This window comes from Silene latifolia, chromosome Y (assembly GCF_048544455.1).
Source record: "Silene latifolia isolate original U9 population chromosome Y, ASM4854445v1, whole genome shotgun sequence".
Classification (NCBI taxonomy): Eukaryota; Viridiplantae; Streptophyta; class Magnoliopsida; order Caryophyllales; family Caryophyllaceae; genus Silene; species Silene latifolia.
The window spans coordinates 363,627,892-363,654,447 of NC_133538.1; the positions used below are offsets into that span (position 1 = coordinate 363,627,892).

At 35.4% G+C, this 26,556-nt stretch overlaps 3 protein-coding genes and 1 long non-coding RNA gene across 4 annotated transcripts; 2 read left to right on the forward strand and 2 right to left on the reverse strand.

The window, feature by feature from the left end:
* Nucleotides 1–88: 88 nt before the first annotated feature.
* On the reverse strand, nt 89–3,309 carry LOC141631751 (uncharacterized). Its single transcript, XM_074444379.1, has 7 exons — nt 3,233–3,309; nt 3,013–3,137; nt 2,780–2,923; nt 2,053–2,487; nt 1,443–1,633; nt 669–1,213; nt 89–494 (listed from the first exon to the last, which is right to left on the reverse strand). The coding sequence occupies exons 1-7, from the start codon at nt 3,307–3,309 to the stop codon at nt 89–91; spliced, it is 1,923 nt and encodes a 640-aa protein (XP_074300480.1).
* Nucleotides 3,310–9,375: 6,066 nt separating this feature from the next.
* On the reverse strand, nt 9,376–12,650 carry LOC141631752 (uncharacterized). Its single transcript, XM_074444380.1, has 10 exons — nt 12,480–12,650; nt 11,440–11,707; nt 11,254–11,341; nt 11,029–11,159; nt 10,856–10,940; nt 10,633–10,753; nt 10,125–10,229; nt 9,834–10,013; nt 9,595–9,633; nt 9,376–9,510 (listed from the first exon to the last, which is right to left on the reverse strand). The coding sequence occupies exons 1-10, from the start codon at nt 12,648–12,650 to the stop codon at nt 9,376–9,378; spliced, it is 1,323 nt and encodes a 440-aa protein (XP_074300481.1).
* A 79-nt stretch (nt 12,651–12,729) lies between these two features.
* Nucleotides 12,730–16,518, forward strand: LOC141631753 (protein SUPPRESSOR OF K(+) TRANSPORT GROWTH DEFECT 1-like). The gene is made up of 5 exons (XM_074444381.1): nt 12,730–12,748; nt 14,743–14,927; nt 15,496–15,564; nt 15,651–15,725; nt 16,384–16,518. The coding sequence occupies exons 1-5, from the start codon at nt 12,730–12,732 to the stop codon at nt 16,516–16,518; spliced, it is 483 nt and encodes a 160-aa protein (XP_074300482.1).
* Nucleotides 16,519–16,679: 161 nt separating this feature from the next.
* Nucleotides 16,680–23,408, forward strand: LOC141627166 (uncharacterized). The gene is made up of 2 exons (XR_012536723.1): nt 16,680–16,764; nt 22,995–23,408. It is a non-coding gene; the product is annotated as an uncharacterized LOC141627166 (long non-coding RNA).
* Nucleotides 23,409–26,556: the final 3,148 nt, after the last annotated feature.

A 26,556-nucleotide genomic window follows, 5' to 3' on the forward strand; every position in this document is an offset into this window, starting at 1 on the left:
AGCTTTGCCCTTATTAGTAGCTCTACCAAATCGGTTCTTGGTCGTATTCCATGACACGTGGAGTTTTCATCGACATTAAGAGGTATGCTTAGTCGGGCGTGGGCGGGAAGAAGGATATGATAGCTGCAATGCCACTTGAAGCGACAGCTATAACGATTTCACCTTTCGACCTTATTCCAGCGCATAAGGTTTTCCAAAGGAAAGTCTTACCGGTTCCACCATAACCATAAACAAAGTATACACCACCTTGACCATTTTCAACGGAGAACATAATTTTTCTATAAATTGACTTCTGTTCATTTGTCATTGAAAAAGTAAGCACTTCATGTTCCTTCTTCAAAACATCTTTATCGTAAGATAACTCATCATCCAAGAGCCTATTGGAGCACGTAGCAAGAATATCAACGTCCGGATATGGCATGTTGCCAAACTTACGCAGGGAACTACCATTTCTTTGCAACCAAGATTCAATCTCGGATAGTGCGTGCGTAATTCTGCAATTGCTCGTATGTGAGTTGCAGATGTGTAATCACGAAAAATACAAAAATTTAGGTTAATTGAAGAGAACAATAGTGTATGAAAATATTGAATAACGTAAATTATGGATCCAAGTACCTGGGTTACGTAGTTCCGTTCGTCTTCTGTGTAAGATATCATCTGATAATAACTTCCACGTCTTCTCCCACACTAATTCCGGGTTCACTAAGCTATTTGTGAGCAAAAGGGTGGAGAAAAGATTCCTAAGATAAAACCCCGTGCCCCAATAACTCGCTTCCTCAATGGCATCATTGTACTCTTTATCATCACCAAGTAAGCCTAAAGCGTAGCATGCCTCTTTGAAAGTTGTGTGAGGGACTCCATTTACCGTTCGAATATCTTTATATGATTTGGGTCCTTTTACAAAGTTCAGAAGAGTTCTCAAATAGTACCTCTCACCACCATTTGGAGACATATGATACATTCTGCCAAGAGTAAATCTTTTTTCCCTCGGTTTCCATACCCTTTCCTTTTTTTTCCATACAAATTTTTGTGGAAACTCGTAATAGGTTAGATCTCTACCATCAGATTTCAAATTGTTATATTCCATCCAAGCTGTGAATTTTGTCCTACCTCCTGAAGACCTTTCGACCACTTCGTCAATTGGATCGTCATCATGGAAAATAACGTTTTGCTCATTAGGTAGATGATAATCCAACCTTAAAACAGGGGGGTCCTATAGTGAATAGGAAAGGCAAAAATATTCCAAATTGCTTCACATGGTGAAATGTAACGACAGTCGTAGTATTCTTGTATTTGATCAATTTGATTTGGGTCTTGACTACCTATTTAAATAAAAAAAAGGCATCATAAGACATTTAAGTGTAGATTTTTATGACCGAAAATATGAAATAGAAAAGAAATGAAAAAAATTGAGTACCATTATTGAAGCGAGTCGCACTAACAGTGACACGGTCATATCCTTTATTAATGTACTTGAATAAGTACTTGATGGATCTTTCTTGGTTGCACCATTCAACGTTAATGTGAGCACGATATTTCAACAATAAATCAGCATTGTATGGAACAACATATCCGTTATGAATGGTTTTACCATTTTTCTCAATTGTTGTTCCATTCTCCCTTCTCTTATAAACTGGATAACCATCACCGTCCACAGTAGTTCTTTCATTAAATATCTTTGGAAACTTTTTAGAGCAAATTCCATCAATCATGCATGGCGCATCTGGGTTTAGTTCTCCGCATGGACCATGAATCATGCAATCTTTCACTGCTGCATAAAAGGGCTGGGTTTTCTAAGGGGTCTGGAATTTCAGCACTTATAACACGGTCAACATCGACGGCTTCTGGGAACTTGTCTTTCCTTTGTAAAAATAGCAAAATATGAGCATGAGGGAGGCCACGTTTTTGGAATTCAATAGTGTAAACAACTGGAAAAAAAAAATCCGACATAAAAAATTAGTTAATTGAATGGAGTTAATTATCAAAATTATTGAAGCTAAAGATTATAAAAGATATGTTTAAAAAGTAAACTAAATAAAATGATAAATTCACCTGCTCTTGTTCGTCCAAACATATGAAGTTCTTTAAGGTCCCGCATGAGCTCGTCGAGTTTCAACTTAAATACTCGAGTAAGTATATCAGGTCTATCCTCTGGCCGCAGTCCTCTTTTTTGAACAAACCTAGTAATTTCAGGCCATTTTGGGTTGCATGTGAAGGTAATAAACAAATCAGGATACCCACTCCACCTGCAAATGGTCATTGTATCTTGATATGTTTCTCTCATGAAATCCTTACTCCCTTTAAAAGTTGAGGGGACAATGAAACGAACACCAGCGGAGGACGGGTTCGTTTGTCCTATAGCAGCTGCATTTTCTAGATTCTTGAAGTTCTCGGACCGCAACTTTGGTTGGTTGAAACGGATGTACTTTAAGCGGTCAGATTCTATCATCGTGCAACCGTCAGCAACGAATTGCTGAAATAGTTTGCCTGACAAATAAATAAAGTTAGAACATTTTTTTTTAAAGAAGCCATATAGTTAAACAATACGTTAATTGAAGGTTAAAATAATAGAAAATTAAAATAAAAAAGAAAAAAATTAATAAGGACAAAAAAATTGATTAAGTCCAAAAGAATATACCTGCCATCAAAATAGTTGGATATTCCTTGGCTGACGATCTGTCTTGAATGCGAAAAGCAAACCACTCCCTCAAGGTTAACTTATCCCTAGCGTTCTCATTGCTACTTTAAGATGCTATAGAATGTTGACTATGAGGGATACCAAGTCTATGACCATCCTCTCCACGCGGAAAGAGAATAGGGTACTGTAAGGTTAAATAAGAAGCATGTAGCTCTGATATACGTTGTAGTCTACCAGAGCGTTCCTCAACCACAATGTCCATACTATCAACTGTGTTTTCCATATCTCCCACAATAAGGGCAGCCAGACAGTAGGTAAATTATATGTCCTCCCATCTGTATTACGTGCACTGATGAGCCTTAACCTCACCTCACCATCAGCACCTTGGTGTAGACGATCTCTAGCCATTCTAAATGATTTTGCCAAAACATTGTAACGATCAACCATTTCTTTTAAATCCTTCATTAGACCATCGTCAAACTCAATACCATTAGTAGAGCTGCATATATAATTGTTAAAGATTAAAATATTAAACTGAAGAAAAATTGACTAAAGCTTTAGAGAACTTTGAAATAGAAAAATAAAAAGGCTAACCTTAGAGTGTTCTTCCTATGCTTCAACTCCTCTTCAGTGTCGTAAATATAAAGTCGACAATTTGGGTGGTGCGTCATTATTAGGTAATAAGCTTCCAATTAAATGTGTATTTTCCCCACCTATTCTAAATGTGTAAGGACCCCTACCTCGGTTCACTGAATGATCTATTTTGCCACCCATAGATGTAAATGAAAACATATTATTGTAACTACGTATGTTCTCAATGAAATGTTTACTTATGGGGTGTTTTCGCATCAAGAGATCACATAACAACTTTGGAGGTTTTTTTATAAACGGAAGTTCTACTATCCCATTTTTACATCACATAGTAAAAGAGGGCACCACGGGCTTGGTATCCATACGATCCCTTTAGTAAATAGGGTAAATAGGGTCCCCGATATCATCGTATCCTTCAAGATCTATTAGTAAAGAGAAATGTCAATAGAAAAGAATGAAAAATGAATAAAAATTGTGCTTGAAATATGAAAATAATATGACCTTGAAGGTCATCATCTTCCATTCTTAAAACGATTAATAGCTTCATAAGATTCATATGCTGATGAAAGATCCCTTGCTATATCTCGGATCATGTTTTGTCTTTCAAAATGCCGCTGTAGTGAAGTGTTATCCGGGATCTCATTTTCATTGACCGAAAGTTGCTGTTCAATATTATCTGTACAAATGTATAAATTTTGTAAATGTTAATTTTTTTCCTTTATTTAAATAAAGTGCAAGGTTTTGATGAGAATTACCAAATGTGATGGTGCTGAACGGAGTTGTGCGTCTTGAGCTGGAAGAATGTTTAGCAATCCTTCTTTGACATAAGATAAGTTTCCTCTTTTCCCTCGCTAACTTTGCTGCCCGTTGTTGTTGGGTTAAATAAGTATTATGGCCCGTAAAAACTAACAAATTTGCATTTGCATTGGATCTTTTCAAGGACAATTTTTGTTTCCGTTGTTTCTTTGAGGTTTGTGCAAATAGGTAGTCGTTTACACCTTTTCCCAACTCATAATCTATGAGACAAAATTAAGGTACACATTTGGGTTTTAAAAAAATCAAATAGTTATAAGTTGATTTTTTCTGAAAGAGGTAGCAAGTAGATTACCATTCCAAAAGTTGCTTATAGAGGCTGCCATTAGTTTATTTTTCGTCCTATCTGCTGCTTTTTTAAAACAACAAAAATTGTTTACATTATTCAGATAACGGAAAGGAAAAATTTTTCATGCTCAAAGCTATACTTTATTTAAAAACAAATTCACAAAGTGATAGACATACCAGTTTGAGATTGATACAATGGTGATTTACCGTTATGAGGCTGAATTAAGGTACCTTTTTCAAACTCATAATCTATGAGACAAAATTAAGGTACACATTTGGGTTATTAAAAAATCAAATAGTTATTTTCACTATTTTTTCTGAAAGAGGTAGTAAGTCGATTACCATTCCAAAAGTTGCTTATAGAGGCTGCCATGAGTTTATTTTTCGTCCTATCTGGTGCTTTTTTAAAACAACAAAAATTGCATTCTTACATTATTCAAATAACAGAAAGAAAAAAATTTTCATGTTCAAAGCTATACTTTATTTAAAAACAAATTCACAAAGTGAGACATACCAGTTTGAGATTGATATAATGGTGATTTACCCTTATGTGGCTGAATTGACAACTGACTTTAAATATTTGGATGTGGTTGATGTGCTTTAGTAAAATTAGTCAATTTAAGATAATGAAGAAAAAATAAATAAATAAGTTAGTAACATAAAAATCACAGTGATATTCAACGTACTTATTTTTATAGAAATACTTCAACTGAGAAACATACCATTTTCGGTGTTATACAACGGTGCTTTACCCTTACTTTGTTGAATTAATGTTTGCCGTTGAATACGTGGAGGTGTTTGAAATACTTGCGTGAAATCAAACACTATAACATCATGTGTGGTGGGAAATTATATAAGTAAGCATGTAACATAATTAAGGTTATGAAAATGGTTTTCTTTTTTGCAAATGTATATATAAGAAATATTTATATAAAAATAATTAAAATTCATTAAATCTCAGACATACCATTCTGAGATTGAAACATTGGTGCTTTACCATGATTTGGTTGAATTGATGATTGCCTTTGTCCTTGTTTTTTTGTTATGTCACGTAGCGGCAACAAAGAAGTACCTTACATTATATTTAAATTAAATATAAATAATTACAAAATAAATTGGTAATTCACAGTACTCCCTCCTTTTCCATGAGTTTAAATGGGAATGTCTTTGGATATTTTCATGGGAAGCGAGGACTTAGACAAGGGGACCCCCTTTCCCCCCTTCTCTTCACTATTTGTCTGGATTATCTTAGCAGGATCTTAATGTGGGTTCAGAGGAGGAGTGAATTCAGGTATCATCCCCTATGCAAAAGAGTGCAACTAAGTCATTTGTGTTTTGCAGATGACTTAGTGATGTTCTGCAGAGGAGATGTTTCATCTGTTTTGTTAATGATGAGGGCTTTCAAAACTTTCTCTTTAGCCTCTGGCTTGGTAATGAATCAAGGGAAATCTGAGATTTATTGCAATGGGGTTGAGGAGCATGTTATGGCCATGTTGATCAGGCTCTGTGGTATGCACAGAGGTAAAATCCCGTTCAAGTATTTGGGGGTCAATATATCTCCTAAGAGACTTGGTGTCAATGACTGTCAGTGTCTCATTGATAAAGTAACTACCGAAATACGAAGTTTGGGGGCAAGAAAACGTCATATCTTTGGTAGAATGGTGATGATCAAAGTGTTCTTAGTACACTCCATAATTCTTTGGCACGAATATTCATTTTGCCAAAAACTATTCTTGCAAAGATTGAATCATTGTGCGGGGAAGTTTCTTTGGCATGACAACGATATCAAGGAGAGTCCGACTTTGGTTGCTTGGGAGCATATTTTTAAGCGAAAAAGAAAGGTGGCTTAGGTTTGAGGAATCAGTATTGGTGGAATATAGGCTGCGATAGCTAAATACGTCAGTGGATTGCTCAAAAGACCCGATCATCTTTAGGTACGCTGGATTCATGAAGTTTATATGAAAGACAAAGATTGGGAGGAGTATTTACCGGGCGTGGAAGTAGTTGGGCATGGAGGAAAATTTGTCAAGTTAAAGACCTAGTTAAACGAAGATATGTTCAATAATACTTTTCTTGACTATACTATTAAACTTGGTTACTGATTGGCTAGTTGATGAGGGGATGGATGTTTCTTGGCATGCTTGGATTTCTAATAATCGATTATCCCTAAGCATGACTTCATTATTTGGTTAATCGCTCATAGAAGATTCTTTGACACAAGATAGACTAGCTAGAATGGGGATTCTACACACATTCTTTGTTATCTTTGTGGTGATAAGGAAGAAAGCTTGGAACACTTGTTTTTCAATGCTCTTTCGTGAGCAATGTCCGGCTCTTTTGTCGAAATGGCTACGGTGAAACTCCCCGAGAAGAATTTTTATCATGGTGGGTACATCGAGGTGTAGGTCCTTGCAACAAAAGCAAGCTATTGCTCTTTGTACTTGCTTTGCGGCGGTGTATGTCATTTGGTGGTGTAGGAATAAGTGTCGAATGGAAGATTCGGTTCCTCTTGCCTAAGGTGGTGATGGAAAGATGTAAGAAGGAGATTCAGATGCGGTTCAGTAGTTGCAGGCAGCTGTCTAAGTTTTCCAAAACAAATGCTTGGTTTAATAGAATTTGTAATACATGTTGATGAGTAGTATTGAGTTTGCCTGAGCATAAGGCATAATTGTAAGAACTAAACATTTGTATGGGTGGTTTATGTTCTTTAATGAAAAGCTTACATTTTCCCAAAAAAAAAAAATTGGTAATTCACTTTGTTATATAAAAATCAATGATCCATCTCATTTTCACACAGTACAGTATTTTTTTGTATAAATAACTAAAATTTTTTAAAATGAGAGACGTACCATTATGAGGTTGAACCATTGGTGCTTTACCAGGTTTTGGTTGAATTGATGCTTGACTTTGTCCTGTTTGTTATGTCACGTAGTGGTAACAAAGACGTACATTATATTATTTTAAAATTAAAAATAAATTACGAAATTGAGTATAGTAATACGCTTTGTTATATAAGAAAAACAAATGTGAATTTAGATGACATACCTTGGTAAATTGGAGTACTGAACATGTTTATATTAAATTGGTCAATTGATAACTGTGAATGAGTGTTACCGGACATTGACGTCGTTTTTTGTGTGGGTCTAATATTCTCAAGGTCAGCTGCAAAAATAGTGAAAATAAAAATTTACTATGTAGCTAATACATGAAGAATTCGTAAAGGGTATCTAAACTGAAATTGCATTTAGAAAATTAATTAAAGGTTAGTAAATACCTGAGGTATGTGCATAAAGTGGTGCTTTACTCTTTCTTTGTTGTGTAGTTGTTTCTCTTCGCCCATGAGTGTTTGTTATTTCACGAAGCTCTAAAAATGGACTATCTAAAAGATATAAAAAAAATCGGAAAAGGAAAAACCAAAGAACGAATTTCACCATCAACCTGAAATATTAGAATGCAGTCAAATCGTATCTATTTGAATGTCTTTCTGTTTTAAAAAATGGATTGATATGACCAAGAAATTTGTGAGCACCATTTTTTTTATTGAACGTAGCACAACCGTCAGACCCTCACTCTTCTGTGAATACTGAATACTTGCCTTCCCGTTTAATTACTAGACTGGGTTAATAGGTACTTCCAATGTAACATGAATGATGTAAGACCCGTGAGAAGCATAGCCGACCTCATGAGCATGCCACTACCTTTTATCTCATTCAACGATGATATAATATCTAGTAAACTCATTTCATAATGCCAACAATATAACATGAATGATGTAATTAAACAACCACCAATTCTGTTTTTTCCTGTTTTTAATCCGGCAAGACAGTCATGAGTTTGCATTTGCACCATTATTTTTTTTATCAAACTTTCACATTGTTTACCTATTTATGATATATGGCCTTTATGAATTCATTAATAAAAATTTGCAAACAGTTTCTAGATTAGAGATTCATTAAAAGTAAAATTAGTATAAAAGAGATGAACTAACCTTTATCGCCTTCAATGCTTTTTCTTTTACTCTTCTTTGCTGTTTGTTATTCAGATTTAGATCCTGCCATGGATGGAGATGATTTTTAATTTTTCTTTTTTGTGAGAAGTTCAATTACGTGATATTGAATGGAGTCAGAGTACTTGTAGGGCTTTGGAGTTGTAGAATTGTAATAGTCAGGTTGTAGAACATTCCAAATACATACACAATTACCTAAATTACAATGAATGTGAGACACTGTTATTTAGGGTTTAGGATTGAATAACGTGACACATTCATTATTATTTTTTATTGGTTGAGAATATTGAACAGATTTTGACGACTATTAAAATTTAGTAATATCTAACATGTTTTTGAGAACAGATTTCGAGAAAAATTTAGACGTCTATTATTTCTTTTGAGAATCAGGTTATTCGAAATCAGTAATTTTTTCTTCAAATCAGTAATCACGTCTATTTTTTTTTTCTTTATCATAACATTATCTCAATTTATTAGACAATTTTATTAAACTCTGAAAGGCGACATCCAATTTTAAACTTGTAATTATTTCAAGTCTAATAAAATTTGCTAAGAGATCGTAAATTTTTTTAGGGTTTTGTGAAATAAGATAACATATGAGTAGGTTATTCGCTTATGGTACATGTAAACAATTTTTTTCTTTTTAAATATTTCTTAAAGTAGTCTTTTAATAAATAAGAAGTGTTTTAAGTTTTTTAATAGTGACATTATAATCGAAGTTCAGTGATGGCAATTTTATAATAGTGACTCTTAAATTAAGAGTAAACGTTTAAATGTAGCATATCATAGAGGATATGTTAGGTATGAAATTGCTCCCAACGAAATTCAAAAGGTTTAGTGATGAAAAGACAAACACAAAATAATTCAAAAGAAGTTCCTCCAAAAGAAATTCAAAGAGAATGTAAACATTACACCGGATTAAATCCATCAATGAAAAACACAAAGTTCAGGTGTTAACACAATCTCACCAAAAAGTAGCCTTACAAAAAAACAACAATCGTCCAAAATAGTTCTAAAGTTTAAATCGAACATTATCAAATCACTTCTCCGTCTTGACAATAGCGATTTTCTTAGTTGCAGAGCTTGCATCAAATGATTTAAGGGTAGCAACTGGGAACGGCCTTTTCTGAGGAGTTATCTTTGGGCTATTTTCTTCGGTTTGGGACGGTTCCCCCTGATCCAAAATAGTAAGTTTGTTAGATATATTTACTTAAATACGTATACGTAATTTAAGTATTCGATTAAATGAAATATTTACCTCGACGTCAACACTATGAACAACCAACTCCTTGATGACCTAATAAATAAAAGAGAAGAAATAGTTAGCCTTAGATTGTGAACATATCAGTCATTTGATCATAAGGGTACAATCAAAGGTGTAGGCCTCAACTTAAAATAATTCATCTCCGCCTATTAATACGTCAAAGGTAAAACGGTTAATATAATATCTTATTTTTGACGGAAATAAGAATTCGGTTTAAGAAAATTGTAGCATACTTTGAAAATTTCAGTATATCTTTGATGCCATTTATGCGCAATGTCAGTCGTACTGGCAACGGTATAGCTAGTACTACCTTGATCCACATTGTACTTAGGATGTATATAAATCTTGAATACAAATGACTTGTCAAGGAACACTTCTAGGTCGCGAGGTATGTCTTGTGGATCACCACCACTCTATGGAAAAAATAGAATATAAATTAGAAATAGAAACATTTTTTTTTACTTAATAACTCGGTTATTGAAATTTGAGGGAAAAGAGAAAACGATGAAGTATAAAAGGTTAACCTTTTCAATTTTTGATAGCATCTCAGTGGTTGATTGAGTGACGAATTGATGAACTTGACTATCAAATACAACAAAATATACCAAATCATCAGAGGGGTCCGAAACCTGAAATTTAATCTGGAATCTGCAGTTAATAAAATTGAAATTAGTCTCAGATTTGAAGTTTTGAAACAATACAAACAAATTTAAAGAGGAGTCTAAAAATTATGGAAGTTGAACTTGGGCACTCTAGATGTAAAACCATTTATAAAACCGTCACAACTCTGTCGGGAACAAACCCACCTCCCTTTGTTATTTTTCGTAGCCTTAGTCCAACAGAGTTTGCAGCTGTCGTAGTACCAACCAGCTGTGCAGTCAAGGTCGATTATTTTTGCGTACGTGTAGTAATAACCATCTTGAGAAAAATACGTTATTTAAATATAGTATTCGGTAGACATGAAATAACAAAAAAAAACATTCTAGTTGAGGACACAATTTTGATTAAATAAAGACATGGGCAATAAACTACCTTCTCATTTTCTTTTATGTCATTGATTGACTTTATACTATCAAATGTCATGTCATCATTTTCGTCGTCGTTGGTCACCTCAATAATTTGCAAAGAGTTGCTTGCGGCCGGAGTGGAAAGACTGAACAAAATAAGTTAGCGTAAAGTAACCATATAATTCAGGTAACTGCATAAAACAGTGTGGTAGTTAAAGTTGTGGAAAAAAAATATAAAAGAGTGATACCTTTGCTCAAAATCTTTGACTTCCGGTACGTCGGGATGGACTTGAAAAACAGTAGCATTGAAAGTTGTTTGGACGCGCCAATTACCTAAAAAATTATGTATAAGAGGTTGAATATTAGAGACTTATATGAACATTCAAATTATTTTGATGATATAAAGAATGAGTTATAGTACCTTCATATTTTTTTGTTTGAACACATTGGATGACAATGACCTTTGACTGTTCTGGATTGGGCAGTTTGGAAATGAAATCGGGTATTTGAATCGTGAAAGGATCCCATAATGTGCATGAAAGCTTTGTTCCCCTAAAATTTTAAAGAAAAAAATTTTAGTTTAAGATATATAAAATTTATGAAGGTGAAATATTTTGAATTCGATCCAAAATAGAGATGTGGTTACTGAATATCTTCAAGCTTAATTGTACGGCATGCAAATTTGTTTGGAGTTTCTGTTATCGGACCAATTTCATACAACTTTCCAATAACATCTGCAAAGGTCAAAAATGAAATATTTTTTTTAAAAAATAAATAGTAGTTCGAAAATAAAAAAATACCAAAAAAAAATATTAAATTTCCAGAGACATACCTATATAATGTGTATTCGGAATTTTACCCTCCAAGATGTCGTTGAAACTTGCAAATCGATATAGACTTATTGGAATTGCTGGATCATTTGTGGAATGAACTTTTGTTGAATACTCAAACTTTAAACGGTATGGATGAGGGGTTGCCTTGTCTAAGCCGGTGTTGTTATCTACTGTTAAGTTGCGAATGATGTACACCCCACCAACACACAGTTGTGATCCGAAATGGGAAATTAATTGTTTCCGAATAGTAGCTTGGATAACATCATTCTATTAAAAAAAAATAATTGATTAGAAAGAGGATTATAACTGTGTTCCCTTTTCAGATTGTGGCAGCAGTAAAGACCCAATTTAGAGCCATATTCATCTGGGAAGACATTTTAGTTATTAATATTGCCATATTGTGGCAGCAGTAAAGACCCAATTTAGAGCCATATTCATCTGGGAAGACATTTTAGTTATTAATAGTGCCATATTCATCTTTATTTTCATTTATTTTAGGTTGAAGAAGCAGTAAAGACCCAATTTAGAGCTTCCATTCCAAAATCGTTACTACAGGTCTTGCCTTCTTAATATTTCAGATCATATTTCTGTGACCCTGAAGAATCATACTAATATACTATCTGACTGTTTGTCTATTCAAGCTCTAACAGTGATGAAAGAAGTGATGAAAGAAGGGCAAAGAATCACGACGCCGGTACTAATTTAGAATTTCCTCTCCTCTTCTATTATTTTCACTTTGGCTTGGCAGCAGTGGTGGAGGGGTATGCTAATGTTATATATAAATCAACACAAATTTTTGAAAAATGCTTCTCAAGTGAAGGCCATTAAGCATACAAAGTAAAACCGAAAGTGATGCATATTTATATATTGATTTATATATAATATTAAAGAACATACGAAGGAAACATAAGATATGAATGAATGCACTTATAAAAAATGAAGTACCAAAATTCGAACTTTTTAAGGTATAAGATCTATATTGTTGGGAAATTTGGTTATATACATAAACCTCTATACTTTGAAAAGAAAAAAGACATACCCGTGAATCAACAAATAATAGTTCAATGGCATCGAGTTTCTTCTTATCATCTTTCTTGTTCTTGTTGCTAAATTCTGGCCTGGACCATTTGTGAACAACCCTAACATTCATTTGAGTAAATCTAACTCCATACTTGAGTTGACTAATAGTAAGAACATTTGTCATGGCCATTTGAGAAATTGAGAAAAATAATTTGAATATAGTTTTACTGTTTTTTTTTTTTTTTTTTTTTTTTTTTACAGGGAGAAAGATGGAGAAAGATGTGGGACGTATGAAGAGGAAGTGAATGTGAATTAAAGAGGTTTATGGAGAATATAAAGAATTATGGACTGTTTTTTAATAGGGTATATTAAGGGTTTATTGTATAATTTATATTGTTTGTTGTTTTTTATGTAATTTATATCGGTTGTTCTTTTTTTCCGATTTTTTAATAGGGTTGATTAAGGGTTTTATGTAGTTTGTTGTTTTAAATGTAATTTATATGGCCTGTTTTTTTAGTAGGTTTTTTTTAATTGGGTATGCAATGGGTATGTTGATGATTGGGTTTCTTATGGAAAATTGAAATCTGCTTGAATCAGCCGTTTTTTATTGAAAATTGGGCTAATAATGCAAAATAGAATTACTGGTTTAATATGTGAATGGTGATTAGTGGTTTTTTTTATGGAAAATTGGGTTGAAAATGCAATAATTACACGGTTTAATATGCTGCTTGAATGAGACGTTTTTAATGGAAAATTGGGGCAATAAATAACACGGTTTTTATGTGTAAATTGGGCCAGTAAATAACACGGTTTTTATGTGTAAATTGAAATCTGAAAGCTGCGTTTTTTATGGAAAATTGGGGCAATAAATAACACGGTTTTTATGCTTGAATGGGACGTTTTTTTAGGGAAAATTGACTGCTGATTTTAAACGGTTGACATGTCAATATGGTTACTTTTGATTGGCTGAGAAAAACTCAGATTGTGAGAGTGAAGGAGAGGGCTTCTTGAGGGCTTTTCTGAATTATGGTTGCGCCATATCAGCAAAATTACAAGATTTTTTTATATATATAATAATATAATGATTAATCTTCTGACTCTCTCTAGCTGCTAAGGTTGCGCTAATTGGTGTCTGCCGTTTTTAGTTTTCTACTGGCTCTACTAAGTACTCCTTTCTGTTTAAAATTGTCGAAATGTGTAACTTAACTTGCACGAAATCACGAATAGAACAGTCCGTATCATTGTTCCATTCATGGGATTTTCTGATTTTCTTTCCCCTGAAATTTAAAATATATGCTGACCTTGCATTTTTCTTTCAAAGTCAATCCTAGTGATCTCAGTTATACTTGTAAAAATTTAAACTGTACTAGTAAAGATTCTTAATATTTTAGGTGATTGTTTTTCTCCATTTCTTTCCTCCTGTTGTCCTGGCAACCCTCTCTTTCTTCACATTTTGTTATTCTCTTGTTAGAAAATGAGGGGTTTGTATAGTGTATGAAGATAAGATAAATAAATATGAAAAGGAAATTGTGCTTAGATTAATGTAGAGTCGCAAGGGACTGCTTTCCTTAGAAAGTATTTCGCCCCTTACAAGCCTAGGGTAACCGCGAAATCGATCCTAGGATAAAACTACACCGACCTTTGTATTCTTAGGCGAGAAAACAAAGAAACTTTACTGTTTTGAATGGTTTGTAAAAGGTAAAATCTGAAATTTTTCTTGTGTAAAACTTTCACATATGTCCTATTTATAGGAAAATATGCACCCTTTGACATTGGTGTGAATGCATGAAACGGAATTAAAGTGAATAGGTACATACCCATTCATTTCCAACAGCGTCGTTCCTGTTTTCAGAATTATTTCTCTCGATCGAATGACCAAGTTGGTCGATCGACCAATATTTCTTCTCGATCGAACAGCTTGACAGTACTTCTTGCTCGATCGAACAGTTTGACAATTCCCCTTTGCTCGATCGAACAATCCCAGGCTAACAATTTATTCGATCGATCAATATGACTTAGTCGATCGATGTTTTTGGTCGACTACATTAATCGATCGATTAATGTTTCCTTTCCTTTTCTTCCGTTCATCCCGTTAGCTCCATAATTTGTTTATATATGAACGTGTACTCCACACTCCCGATTCATATTATAACATTACGAGCTTCCGTACGATTTTTACCACGATATCCAATTACAGTTAAATGGTCGATGACACTTAAATCACCAACATCTCTCGTGACCTTCAATTCTTCATTGTTGCTGTCTCAGTGTTTCTTCCTCAGACTTGGTCTCAAAGTGGATGGGGGAAAGTGAAAAGTTAGTCTCAAACCTTTTTCAGATGGCTCGCGAGAGTGCTCCCTCTATTATTTTCGTTGATGAAATAGATTCATTATGTGGTCAGAGAGGAGAGGGGAATGAAAGTGAAGCTTCCAGGCGTATAAAGACAGAGCTCCTAGTGCAAATGCAGGTGAATTTACTATAAACTGAGCTGTATAACTGTATAGATTGCTATATAAGTTTTTCTTTGGTGTGCTGTATTTATGATTTGCGTTGTTTCAAAGGTAGCTTATTGTCTGTTCTTATATTAGTGCCATCAAATTCTCTCTCTTTCCCACCCGCTAACACTTTTGGCGTCAGTCACTTGTAAGTATGCTGTGGTTGATTGCACATTCACCTGTTGGTTATGCTTGTAGTGTTTTGCCTCCTTTGATTTTTTTGGTTTACTACACTAGTCTGTATGACTGTATGTCAATATAAAGCCATCATATTGATGCCCTTTCTTCAAGTTTTTGACGTGCCAACAAATGTGGTATTAGAATTCTGAATTTTTGGCCCCAATAAGGATGACTAAAAACCTTTTCACGAATTAGCAATATTTTGTTTTCCATTCTGTTGAATCTATTCCATTTGCTAGCCAGCAAACTAACATTGAATAGCTGGAGATCTTATGAATATGAGTTGTATTGCGATCAATTTTTTGGATAATTTGAATGAAGTTTTTATTTATTTATTTATTTATGTTATTGCCTTTTTAGGGTGTAGGACACAATGATGAGAAAGTTCTCGTTCTTGCTGCAACTAACACCCCATACGCTCTTGATCAGGTAAGTTTTTATTAAAAGGACCAATTTCTTCCCATTTTGTATAATATTTTGGTTGATAAACTTATACGAGTATATGTTATGTGCAGGCTATCCGACGGCGTTTTGACAAGCGTATATATATTCCACTACCAGACCAAAAGGCTCGTCAGCATATGTTCAAGGTTTGTGTTTTTTGCATATACAAGTCCCCCCCTCTCTACCTATGTTCTCAATTATAATGGAGCCAAGGAGTTATTGTTCTGTGGTTATCAATTAGAATGAAATAGAGCAAAATGACTCACTAAACGTGCTGCATTTCTTTTTTTAATTGTGAAATTAAAGTCACACTATGCATCTCGACATAGTTTTCATTATAAGTTATTCGGAAACAGTTTCTTTGTGCCCTTAATACAAGGACAAGACCGCATACATTCTACCCCTGCTACCTCGCCATTTGCGGGAGCCCTTGAGGAATTCGGGTGAGGGGGTAGTTGTCTCTCTAGCTACAGTTCTATTATTTGCTTATCGTCTTATGGATTGTGATGGAATAAAGCAATAATGACTCATTAAACTAGTCACGTTTCTTATCGTGAAGTAACAATCATTCTATACAATTTTCTACAAGATTTTCATCATAGGTCATCTGGAAATTGACTATGTGTTGAACCCAACACAGGCGTAATGTTGTTTACATCCATTCCCACCCTTACCTCGCCATTGGCAGGAGTTGTCGTAGCACTGGGGTAATGTTAGTTGTTCATTCTCTATGTATTCCCTTGATTGCTCTCATATTTGAATGGTATATGTTCTCATCTACTTCCTTTGTTCTATTGTATCCAGGTTCATCTTGGAGACACTCCTCATGACTTGACTGAAAGTGACTTTGAATTCTTAGGCCGTAAAACAGAGGGGTTCTCTGGTTCAGATATATCAGTTTGTGTAAGTGACGCTACAAATATGTTACTGTTTCGTTGAAATGTTATCATAGGTTCTTCACCCTTTTGCACACGCTATGGAACTCTGTAAAAATGAGCGTGCTATAGTATTTCTTATTATTTGTGTTAATTATGTTGTAAAACCTGCCAACAGGTCAAGGATGTACTTTTTGAACCTGTTCGTAAAACCCAAGATGATGATATATGGATACCTTGTGGGGCAAGGCAGCCAGGTGCTGTGCAAACGACCATGCAAGATCTTGCGGAAAAAGGACTTGCTGCCAAGGTATGCAGTGTCTGGATAATTATTGATTTAGTACCCATTCATCGTCGATTTTCCCTTGGTAACCATGAGCAGTTTTGATCGGGGTGCTATAATACCCATTCACTATCCATCTAGTCTTGGATATAGGGCCGTGTATCACATATCAGGCACGGAAGTTTGTGCGGATTTCTAACTCCCATCACTTCTTTGTGGTTTTGTGCAAGGAACTAATCGTGCACTCATATCCCTTCAAAAGGCAACAAAAATCATACTCAATGTTTCTATGGGTGATTCATTACTGAATCGCTAGTTTAGGAGATCATATCTGACAGAAGTGTGGGCCGCTTTCTAAGTTCCTTTGCTCCTATGCGGCTTTGGCAATGAAATAATTGTTCAGGCATCTCCCTTTAAATGTAACAAAAATTATACGGATCTCTGGGGTGATTCACTGCTGAATTGCTAGTTTGGGGGAGGATGAATGGTGGAACTCTACATTGGTGGTAGAAATAAGAGCAGCAGTCTTAATGGTATTGTATAAGAATTGAATACAACTAACAGGACTAGGTTACTGGTAAATTCATTAAGGGGTGGTGTAATACACTTAGGGAATTGATTCCGAGAATGTATTACAAACAGCAAATCGATTAAAGGAATCCCTAAATTGAAGAAAAAGATTCGATTAAAAGATTCAGTTGAATGATTGAAATTACAGAGAGTTTATGAGAGTTTGTTGAGAGAATTGTTACAAAAATGAGATAACTAATTCTGGTAAACTAACTTCCTATTTATGGGATAATCTTGGCGCCAAAAGTTGTTATTTGCCAGTCTGTTATTCCTTGCTGATGTGTCATTCATATCAGAAAGTCTGTTACAAATCACTCCCCTTCAATTTAAACTTGTCCTCAAGTTTACGCAATTTGAAATTCAGGGAATTTCTTCTCTATATCCTCATAAGGCTCCCATGTAGCATCTTCTTTCCCACCATTGGACCACTGTATGAGTAAGTACACAACAGCTTGATTACTCTTCTTCACCATCTTTCTCTCCAAAACAACTCTTTGGTTCGACTCTAAGTAAGCCCTGATCATCCATGGTAGGTAGGGTGACTGTAATTGGAGAATTCCCAAAATGTTTCCTAAGTTGGGACACATGGAACACTTTGGTGTATCTTTGCTTGGGTAGGTAACTCCAACTTGTAAGCAACTTCTCCAATTTTCTTACTAATCATAAAAGGACCAAAGTATCGAGGTGCAAGCTTATTACATGACCTATACACCACTTTGAATGCTGCCTATAGGGTGTAGCTTCACATATACCGATCCCCACATTAAAACACTTATCGATCTGTGTTTGTCACTTTGGCTCTTCATTCGGATTGAGCTCATTGTAAATGAAATTTCAACATGGAAATGCACTCCTCTCTAGCTGTTAGACTCCTGTCAACAGCAGCCACAAGGCTATCACCACTCACATATGGTATATGTATATGAGGAGGTTGTCCATACACAACTTCATAGGGTGTCAAACCGGTGGGTGAATGGAAATTGCCGTTGTACCACCATTCAGCTAAAGGGATCCAACTTGCCCATTCTTTAGGTCTTTCACCACTCATGCATCTAAGATAGGTTTCTAAGCACTTGTTTACCACCTCGGTTTGTCCGTCGGTTTGAGGGTGGTAAGCGGTGGACATAAGTAATTCCACATCTTTGTAATTTGAACAATTCTTGCCAAAATTTGCTTAAAAATATCTTGTCTCTGTCACTAACGATTGTTTGTGGATTCCCATGCACTTGAATATTTGCTCAAAGTAGGCCTTTGCCACAGAAGCTGCATCAAAAGGGTGAGATAGCAACACAAAGTGAGCATATTTGCTCAGCCTATCTACCACCACTAAAACAGTGTCTTTGCCTTGTGACTTTGGTAATCCCTCCACAAAATCCATGGATATGTTGACCCAAATGGCTTCTGGAATGGGTAATGGCTGGAGCAATCCCGCTGGAGCTTGTAATAAGGGCTTGTTCTGCTGGCATACCCCACACCCTCTTATGAAATTTCTGATATCTTTCTTCATATGTTTCCAATAGAACAGAGAATTTAATCTTTTATATGTTCCTTGTGTTCCAGAGTGGCCTCCAACAGGGGATGAATGCATTAATATAAGCGGCTCTGCCTTAGTGCATCATCAGACCCCACGACCAACCTTCCCTTTTTGGTGAGTTGCTCATTAGACCATTTGTATTTATTGGTGGTCATTGTGTTGTTAACCAGGCCTTGAATAATTTGCTTGACATTCGGGTCTTTCCAAATCTTGGACCTTTACCAACAGATCCGATCTAATCGAGTAACCATGGTGGCCATAAGTTCTGCTCCAGTAACTCTTGAAAGAGCATCCGCTACTGTATTCTCCTTACCTTTCCTGTACACCACTTCATAGTCCATTCCAAGTAGCTTAGGTAAGCATTTACTTTGGAAAGAGCTTGTAATCTTCTGTTCCAAGAGAAATTTCAAGCTGAAATGATCTGTCTTTATAATGAAATGCCTTCCTACCAAATATGGTCTCCATTTTTCTACGGCCAACACCACTGCTAACAGTTCCTTTTCATAGGTTGACAGGCCTTTGTGTTTCATGGATAGAGCTTTACTGAGGTATGCTATAGGATGGCCTCCTTGTGTTAATACTGCCCCAATGCCAAGATCAGAGGCATCAGTTTCTACAATAAATTCTTGAGAAAAATCTGGTAATCGTAACACAGGAGATTGACTCATAGCCATCTGTAACTTTTGAAAGGCTACAGTAGCCTCTTCCGACCATTTAAACCCATCTTTCCTCAATAAGTTTGTTAAAGGTTTGCTAATGATGCCATAGCCTTTAACAAACTTCCTGTAATAGCCTGTTAAGCCCAAGAATCCTCTAAGCTCCTTGATATTTTTAGGGACTGGCCACTCCATAACCCCCTTTATTTTACTAGGGTCAGTTGCTACCCCTTCTCCAGAAATAATATGCCCCAAATATTCCAGTTTAGGGACACCAAAAGCACACTTGCTCATTTTTACAAACAGCTGGTGTTTTCTCAATACTCTCAAGGCTGTTTGTAAATGAATCACATGATCCTCAAGTGTAGGGCTATAGATCAAAATGTCATCAAAAAAAACCAAGATAAATTTCCTGAGAAAAGGTTTAAAAATGGAGTTCATCAAGCTTTGAAAGGTTGAGGGTGCATTAGTAAGACCAAAAGGCATTACTATGAATTCATAGTGGCCTTCATGGGTTCTGAATGCAGTCTTTTGTATGTCTTCATCTGCCATTCTGATTTGCCAATATCCTGCTCTCAGGTCAATTTTTGAAAAAATAACAGACCCATGTAACTCGTCCAACAGTTCATCAATAACTGGAATTGGAAACTTGTCTTTAACAGTATTTTTGTTCAGCTCCCTATAGTCCACACACAACCTCCATGTCCCATCTTTTTCTTGACCAATACCACGGAGAAGAATAAGGTGATCGACTATCTTTGCACCACCCCACTGTCCAACATCTCTTTGGTTATTTGTTCAATAGCATCCTTTTGGATAATAGGATATCTATATGGCACGACATTAATGGGTGTAACACCAGGATTGAGGTGGATTTTGTGGTCATGATCTCTGTGTGGAGGTAATGTTTTAGGTTCCTCGAAAAGATCTCCATATTCTTGTAAGACCAGTTCAATGGCCTTGGGGATCTCCTGCCTTTCTTTTTGATTTCCTGCTACATTAGGTGTACTCACACTTATAGCAAAGAACTGCCCTTTATTACTGTCTTTGAACAGCTTTTTACCATTTACCCACTGTAATTCTCTTTTCTGTATTCCCCTTAAAACCACTTTCTTGTTTTTATACTTGAATTCCATCCTTAACTGTTGAAAATCCCAACTTACAGGCCCTAATGAAGCTAGCCAATGTATTCCCAATACCATCTCACATCCTCCCAATGGCACAATCATCACATCAGTGGTGAACTCATGCCCCAACAACTGCCACCTAAAACCCTTACAAGTCTTGGTGGTAACAATGGTGTCACCATTAGCTACAGAGACTTGTAGAGGTACAGTGTTAGTGGTCTTGCACCCCAATCTCCTAGCCACATTCTCATCCAAGAAGTTATGTGTACTCCCCGAGTCAATCAGAATATGGACTGCTTGGGTTCTTACCCTACCAAAGGACCCTCATGGTCCGAAAAAGAGGTACTTCCTGCTATAGCATTTAATGAAATTAAAGGTTGCTCATCCCCTTTTACCTGATTCTCCCCTTCCCCTTCCTCATTAATATGGTTATCTTCCTCTCCTTCATCCATTTCATCTTCTATTTCGTCACTGTCCTCAATAGGGACAACCTGAATCTTGTACAATTTGCCCTTGCATACATGACCAGGGGTGTATTGTTCATCACAAAGGTGAAAACACAGTTCTTTCTCCTCCTCTCCTCTACATCAATGGGTAGAGGTGGTCTTTTTGGTTTTTGTTCAAGGGTATTTCTTGTATTTTGGAAATTTTGAGTAAAAGGGCGAGAATTTTTGTGTAATTACGTAATTAGTATTTTGGCTGATATTATGTGGATTATTACTGTAATTATAGCCAGATGCAGAGAAAAATTTATGTGGTGGTTTATCCAAAATTGGCTTATTGAAATTTTTGGTGGCAGCCATGGCTTCTTCCTGCAACCTAGCATATTCAACTGCCTGTGCTATGGTCGTAGGTCGAAAAGCCTTTACAAATGGTTTAATTCCAGCCTTCATTCCCCCAATAAAACTATCAAGCAAGTACTGATCAGATATCAATGGATTTCTTTGAAGCATTAATCCCCTCAAATGCTCAAAATTATCCAAGTATTCATCAAGTGTTCCAGTTTGGTGAAGTTTATTGAATTCTTCTACCACATTACTATCAATTTCTTCCCTAAATCTAGCACATAAATCGGTTTTAAAATCATCCCAATCCACATTTCTTCTTACAGCTAGATAACTATGCATCCACAATTCGGCTTTTCCAGTCATATACAAAGAAACTAAATCAATTTTCTGATGTTCAGGAATTTTGCACAAATCAAAGTATCTAGCACATTTCTTTAACCACATTCTAGGGTTTTTACCATCAAACACAGGAAATTCAACCTTAGGATTAAAACCTAAATTGCGGTTATTGTTCATACCTGGGTTTAGCACAGTAGTATCATTGTTTTGGGTATTTTCCTTATTTCGAAGCAATTCCAAGATTGTAGTCATTTGATCCTCAATTGTTTTCATTCTTTCCTCCATATTTGCAGATAATTGAGCAAGCGTGAGACGAGCCGACTTTCCCGATTTTCCCCAAATTCTGCGGCGTTTTCCCCAAATTCTGGTACGCAATTTTACCCAGAAACTCGATTACCCAGAAATTCGAACTTAGAACCCTAATTGTAATGGCGGAACAGATTTGTTACGATATTCAGGACCGAAGGCTCTGATACCACTTGTAATACACTTAGGGAATTGATTCCGAGAATGTATTACAAACAGCAAATCGATTAAAGGAATCCCTAAATTGAAGAAAAAGATTCGATTAAAAGATTCAGTTGAATGATTGAAATTACAGAGAGTTTATGAGAGTTTGTTGAGAGAATTGTTACAAAAATGAGATAACTAATTCTGGTAAACTAACTTCCTATTTATGGGATAATCTTGGCGCCAAAAGTTGTTATTTGCCAGTCTGTTATTCCTTGCTGATGTGTCATTCATATCAGAAAGTCTGTTACAGGTGGTAACTGGTAAGGGCTTGGAAGTTGGAACAAAAATTGGAGGAGCCCAGGATTTGAACCATGGACATGTTTAAACTAATGACTGCGAGTCCACATGCTTTATGTACTCCTTTCCAAAATACACATGATCTTGGAGAGTCAAGAAGGGCCGGGGTAAGGCGTCTCCTTATCCAAGAGAAGATTTACCTATGCTTGTGGCTTCATTGACACAAAGAAAACGTTACCAAGGTCTGGGGTTGCTTGTAATGATGTTACTTGAAATTTGAATGTGGAATTTTAAACATGTGGCTATTTGCTTATGACAAATTGGCAATGGTTTTGACCGTCTGATCTCGTATCCCTGCATTTCTGCTTTTTATATTCTTCAAAATTACATGTTGCTAATATGCTAGTGAGGCCTCTACTTGTGACTTGGTTAATTGCTTCAGTAGATATCTTCCTTCATTTTCCATCTTCAAGGCTAATCATGCTATTTACAGATTGTTCCACCCCCGATTGCAAGAGTCGACTTTGAGAAGGTACTTGCACGACAGAGGCCAACTGTCAGCAAATCCGACCTTGGTGTGCATGAGAGATTCACACAAGAGTTCGGAGAAGAAGGCTAATCTTAACGCTCAGGATTGTGATTTTGGCGTGAGGAGTAATTCATCCCTTGCCCAGTTGCCTGGCTTGTGTTGAAGAATTATCGTCAGAAGTCCTTCGATCTGGAGTTGAAATTCAATTTGTGAAGCTAAATTGTTTATGTTATATAGCTCCAACCTTGTTGAAACAACGCCCTGCAATTGTGCATTATTTTATTTTTCGTTTACTTTGTGTATAATAGCCTTCTGCTTGGCACTGGATGTTGATAACCATTGTACTTATCTGTACAAATTACAGGTTACTTAATTTCACCTTCTTTATCTAGACTAGTACCTTCATGGATTGCCTTTCAAATTCTTAATGTATGTATATGTTCAATTTCACCTCCTATACGATGGAGCATCGTAATTTCTCAAGAGGCTATTTACGTAGTATCTTTTCTTTCGATCCCCATGGCAGTGTGAGTGAGCCAACACAACTTTCTCAAAGGCTACGAAGTGTGAGAATTAGTCGATTACGGAATACATCGCTAGTTCGCTTGTTCATTGAAAAAACCTAACATTGATCAAAGTTAGCTCATGTAATATTGTACTGAGTAATTAATTAACATTACCAAACGCAAACCAGTGATTCATAACTCCCGTGTTACTTGTGAGTCGTGACTCATGAATAGGAATGCCAACGGAGCTCAACATGATGAATTGAGAGTTGGATTTTTTTATTTCCCTAGACCTAATATAAATTTTGTTCATAGAAAAATGAATCTAAATCTCATCCTCAAATTCTAATAACGCATAATATATATAACTACGAAATTTCACAAATTCAGGTCAAATCCCTTGAAACGTTTATCTAAACGATTTAGATAGGAGATACCATATTTAGCAAATCGTAAATTACACCTCACAAATCCAAACTATGTTCTTTTGTCGTATTATTAATTAACTAGTTGAAAAGCCCGTTCGATGCACGGGGCTCCTATTAGGATCATCTGTATAAATATATTCTATAGTTGATAAAAGAAGTTCAATTACGTTTAAATCATTGATAAACAAAAGTTTGTGGTTGGTGTAGTTGATCATCAATGAACTATTAGTGCTTTTAGCATAGAAGTTTTGTCATTTAGTAGTTATCATTTCAGTTGTGAACATCAAGTAACATGAGTATGTAATTAGTTTTTCCATTATTGTTATAGTTATCACTGGTTTTAATTAAATACAATAGTTATTTCCATAAACATAGTGCATCTCACCAAATGAACCGCCCTTAATAACTGAGACAGACCTTTATGAGTTTTGTAAATTATTTTAACATATAACAACTACGTAAAACTAAATGTTGTTACGTAAAGCAACAAGTATCATAATTATTTATATTTAGTTGTTTAGAGAAAATGTTAGATCTCCTATAGCATAAGTTTACCTTGACTTTCTACAAATAAGAGAGTGTTTTGCTCTTTATATACTTCACGTAAAATCAAATTCATACTGAATTCCAATAAATTTAATAGTCTCTAAACAATAGTACAAAAATATATGTGATTCTATTACATAGAATGCATGAGACTCACACTAAAACTTTTGGGTTGATTTAGTTGATTGTTAATGGATCATCAGTCCCTTTAACATAAAAACTACTTTTTTTGGTATTAGTTATATCAGTTGTATAGCATCCGAAGACACAATTGTATTACGTAATTACCAATTTTTATTGTTGTAAGCACCATCGATTTTAGTAATTTAAAACGTCATTCCCAAAAATGTGGTTAAATTCCATAAAATGAACACGTTACAACTGAGACTGGTTTTATAAGAGTCATAAATTAGATTAACTTACAACATCTACCAATGTTCCATTTTATAAACATACGACAATGTAAATGTTGAATGGTGGTACGCAAAACATCTATCTCAATTATATATGTAGCCTGTTTGGAGGATTTTTGTTAGATCTCTAAACAATAAAAAATTGTTTTTGACTATCTACCATGAAAAATGGTTGTTCCCTATGAACTTCATGTGAAATATATAATACGAAATCTAATTTTTTTAGTTGTGAGATACTCTCTCTGATGAGTAGATGTTTTGGTCGTCATTTCTACTATCAAAAATAATTTATAATAATCCCAAATTAAGTAGTATAATAAGGGATGTCGGTCTCAAGGATGACGGGGGCTAGCACTATGATTTGATTAAGTCTAAGTTTAGCCTGGTAAAAATGGGGATTTGATTAAGACTAACATCTAGATTTAAACTAAAGCGAGCAATTAACTAGATGTGTAAACGATTGGTTTAAAGAACTAGGGTAGTTGGGTTAACTTAAGGAAGGTTGGTCAACCAATACGTGTCAAAAGGTTTCCGGGTAGAAAATAATGAAGAAAGCAAGTTAATTTCTTAACCTTATCTTAATATGGACACAAGAATCATCATTTAGTATCCTATCTCTTCATAAACATGCTATCAAGCAACAATACAAACTCTCATTCATAAAGAAGCTAAGCAAAATTGTAGAAAAGTATGAACTTTCATACACACAATTCAACAAACACCTTCAATGCATGATTATGAACAATAATATTTTCACCCAAAAACACATGTTAACAACCCATTTGATTGACCTAAACCCTCACTTAGGTTCCCCCTAAACCCTAGTGGGAGACTACTCACACATGGTTACAAAGCAAATGTAAACAAATGAGTAAAATCAAACAAACATGACAACAAACATTATAAAAAGATGAACAATCACTGATTATCAAAAGGAAATGTAAATTATTGAATAAACAAAGTAAATAAGGAAGAGAATTATACGAACAATAAAGAAAGATTGATACTTTGATTGAATTAAGGAAGAAATTCTTCAATATCTCCAAAATACAACCCAATAACCAAATGTAAACAATTGATATTAAGTAGATCTATATTAATTAAGTAAATGATTAAGGTCTAATTAGGGAAAGATTAGTACTTGGCTTAATAAATATTGCATAAACTAAGAGGAGTTCTTAAATCTAGAGTTGTGTGTACAAATGATTAAGGGAAGGGGTATTTATACTACCCCTTTGAATTAAACACAAATGAAGGAAAAAGAAGCCCAAAATGCGTCCTGTGATCCTGTGCTGTCACACCGGCTGCCGGCATCCCTACCGGCAGCGCGTCTTTTCTTTCCTGAGGCAATATTTGAGCTGGGGTTGTTCTCTGCTGGTAGACCGGTTGCCGGCCTGCCGGCATAGAGTACTCCTTTGTTGATTTTTCTCTTCATTCTTCAATATAGGATGCGTGTGCCGGTAGACCGACTGCCGGCATCCCTAAAGACAGCGAGTCATTGCAATTTTGGCTCCAAAATCTTCCTCAAAATTGGCTAAGTGTTGGCATGTGTTCTCTGCCGGTGGACCGGCTGCCGGCATGCCGGCAGAGAACAGTTCTTCATTTCATTGTTCATTCTCAGGGGTTGGGAGGG